Genomic DNA, 3,220 nt, shown 5'->3' with positions numbered 1-3,220 from the left:
CTGTCGTAATACTCAACCTCAACTATTTCCGTTAACTTCCCGTAGTACGTGTCGCCCTCAAGAGTCGGCACACACACCCCGCTGTTCTGAGTCCTCTTTCCGGCATCAGATGCAATAGTGCGAAACAGCTTGCCGTTAACCACATATCTATTGTATCTGACTGCTGCCTCCCTCGGCCCTCTACAATGCATTACCAATTTGTCACCAAGTTCATTCCTGGATCGCTCGTCCAATCGATCGACCTATGAATATATTACGTACAATGGAAACGCACGGTTACTAGCTTTAGTTGATTTTAAAAATTGCACGCAAATAACTCCGACAATTGTGATAAGGTAAACATCACATCATTCTTACGTAGTCACGGTACCACTCGCAGAACAAGTCGTAATGTTGGGTCTCCAACTGAGCCTCTGTTGTTCGTCCCCTATTGCATGATCGCCTAAGCGTATCTATGTGCATCCTACAATTCGAAATTATGTTAATTATAATTCAATACGAGCAATATTGTCACAAGTTCATTGAGCATGCAATGTACCAACAAAAGATCTCTACTTACATCCGCAATTGATGAAACTCGTCCAAGTTGAACATAATATACAGGTGTATCTGTGTCATTGTGATTCGGTCGAGTCGGACTCGTGTTCCATTTCCCTTTGAACCATCCAGATTTCTTTGTATCCTATTGTGAAAGGTTGGTGTATTCTCTAAATATCTCGAACAAAACGTCACCAATTCAGTTGCTATGTAGCCCTCCGCAATGCAGCCCTCGGGAGCCGCTTTGTTGCGCACATTAGATTTGAATACTCCAAGGCTCCTAAATATGAACCAATACATATTTTCAGTTTAGTTAGTACTTGTCATGTATTGGCACCTGAAACCAAAAAATAGAAATATATCCGTAAACAAATTTTACCTCTCTGCCGGATACATCCATCTATACTGTACAGGTCCACCGAGTCGGCATTCACGGATAAGATGCACGACCACATGAACCATGCTCGTAAAGAAGTTGGGGGGGAAAACTTGTTCCATCTTGCACAACGTGATACAGATGTCACACTGTAGTCGGTCAATATCCTGTTCGGTCAATGTTGTTGAACATAGGCACCTGAAGAATGTGGACATCTCAACAAGAGGTCTAACCACATTGCTTGGAAGTGAACCACGCAATGCAATAGGTAGAAGCTGTTGCATCAGTACATGACTGTCATGACTCTTTAACCCCGATATCGTACGGTCCTTAAGTCGTATACAACGAGAAATGTTCGAGGCATATCCGTTGGGCACCCTTACATTTCGTAGCACTTTCAAAAAATGTGTTTTATCATCCTTGGACATCGTGTGGGTAGCTTGTTGAAAATAGGTCTTACCATCCTGCGGGTCCACAAATGTATGAAGTGTACATCTCAAGCCCATTTCTTGCAAATCTAAGCGGGCGGCGAGGTTGTCCTTCGTTTTCCCTGGAATGTCCAGTATTGTACCAAGTATGTTGTCCATGACGTTTTTCTCTATGTGCATAACATCAAGATTATTCCGCAATAAATTATCTTTCCAATACGGCAACCTAAAGAAAATACTTTTCTTCTTCCACACTACATGGCCATTATTCGTCTTCTGCTTTTTTCTTTCTTTTTTCTCAGCCTCCCTTGCCTGACCGGCGTTCTCATCCCCAAACACCATCCCTTCTAATTGGCTTATGACTTCATCTCTACTTGGCACATCAGGGGCACATTCTAGTTCTACGTTGCCGTCAAATGTGCTTTTGTTTCGTCTCCATGGATGATCCATGGGCAAGTATCGCCTGTGCCCCATATAACACCATTTATGGCCATGTTTTAACCATTTTGACCATGTCGAGTTCATACAACACGGACATGCCTTCTCACCCTTGGTAGACCATCCAGACAAATCTGCATATGCTGGGAAGTCATTAATTGTCCACATCACCTGCGCTCGCATAACAAAATTATTTTTCTTTGAGACGTCATATGTGCGAACCCCTACATTCCATAGTTCTTGTAACTCTTCAATTAAGGGTTGAAGGTAGACATCTATATCCATTCCAGGTGAACTTGGGCCCGGGATAATCAATGATAGTATAAAAGATGTGTGTTTCATGCACATCCAAGGAGGCAAGTTGTATGGTACAACCATTACAGGCCAAGTGCTGTGCGATGTAGTCATATTCCCAAATGGATTAAATCCATCAGAGGTTAGTCCGAGCCTTACATTCCTGCTGTCCGCTGAAAACTCCCGATGTAAATTGTCAAATGACTTCCATGCTAAGCCGTCGGCTGGATGCCTCAATACGTCATCCTTAGTGCGGCCTTCTGCATGCCACCTCATAAAGCGTGCTGTATGTTCTGACATAAACAACCTCTGTAGTCGTGGTATGAGTGGAAACCACCGCAACACCTTCACCGGACGTTTCTTGCCCGATGATATAGGTTGACCGTCCTCATCTAAATTGATTGCTTCCGTCCATTTAGATTCTCCACATACGGTACATGAATCCAACTCTTTATTGCCCTTCCAGAATAGCATACAGTCATTACGGCACGCTGGAATCTTCTCATAGCCTAGTCCCATGTCTCGCAAAAACTTTTTCGCCTCATATGTATTAACTGGCAGAGTTTCACTAGTCTCGGGTAGCAACTGATTGATGAACTCTAGGAAAGCCGCGAAAATCGAGTTACTAACTCCACCAACACACTTCAAGTTGTACAGGTGAACAGTGGCACTTAATTTGCTATGTTTTGTCCCAGTATGAAGTGGCTTCTCCGCCTTTTTTAGAAGGGCATAGTACTTTAGTGCATCGCCTTCAGCGGCTTCTTCGGTCACAATTTCCTCACCCCCTTGCACTACGGCCTAAGGCTCACAATTGTCTTCCCTAACTACTTCGTGCATGCCGAATAAATCACGCAACATTCCGTGCATGTCTCCACCCTGATTTGCACATGCACCCGCATCTGAGGCCGGGCGATTGGAATTAGACCCGGTATCAGGACCCTGTACATACTTCTCACCGTGATAGAACCAAAGTGTGTATTCCGGCATCATTCCTTTTCCCCCTGTCAAGTGGTCGAATACGAAACCCGGCGGGTGGCGCCGGTTATTTCGACAAACCTTACAAGGGCAATAGATGAATCCATCAAGCGTTCTACAGTTACTAACTGCAAACTCCACAAACATTCTACACCCGTCTCTGTATTCCCTC

The 3,220-nt window shown here is 44.1% G+C and overlaps 1 protein-coding gene across 1 annotated transcript in view; it reads right to left on the bottom strand.

Annotated features, from left to right (window-relative positions):
* Positions 1 to 1,791, bottom strand: part of LOC132169059 (ankyrin repeat-containing protein ITN1-like) — a 17,248-nt gene extending 15,457 nt beyond the window's left edge. Inside the window, exon 1 of the mRNA XM_059580149.1 lies at positions 1,581 to 1,791. Within this exon, the coding sequence (XP_059436132.1) occupies positions 1,581 to 1,791 (211 nt within the window). The remainder of the gene's footprint in view (positions 1 to 1,580) is intronic.
* Positions 1,792 to 3,220: the final 1,429 nt, after the last annotated feature.

This window comes from Corylus avellana, chromosome ca2, assembly GCF_901000735.1.
Source record: "Corylus avellana chromosome ca2, CavTom2PMs-1.0".
Lineage (NCBI taxonomy): Eukaryota > Viridiplantae > Streptophyta > Magnoliopsida > Fagales > Betulaceae > Corylus > Corylus avellana.
This window is presented reverse-complemented; position numbering and strand designations above follow the sequence as displayed.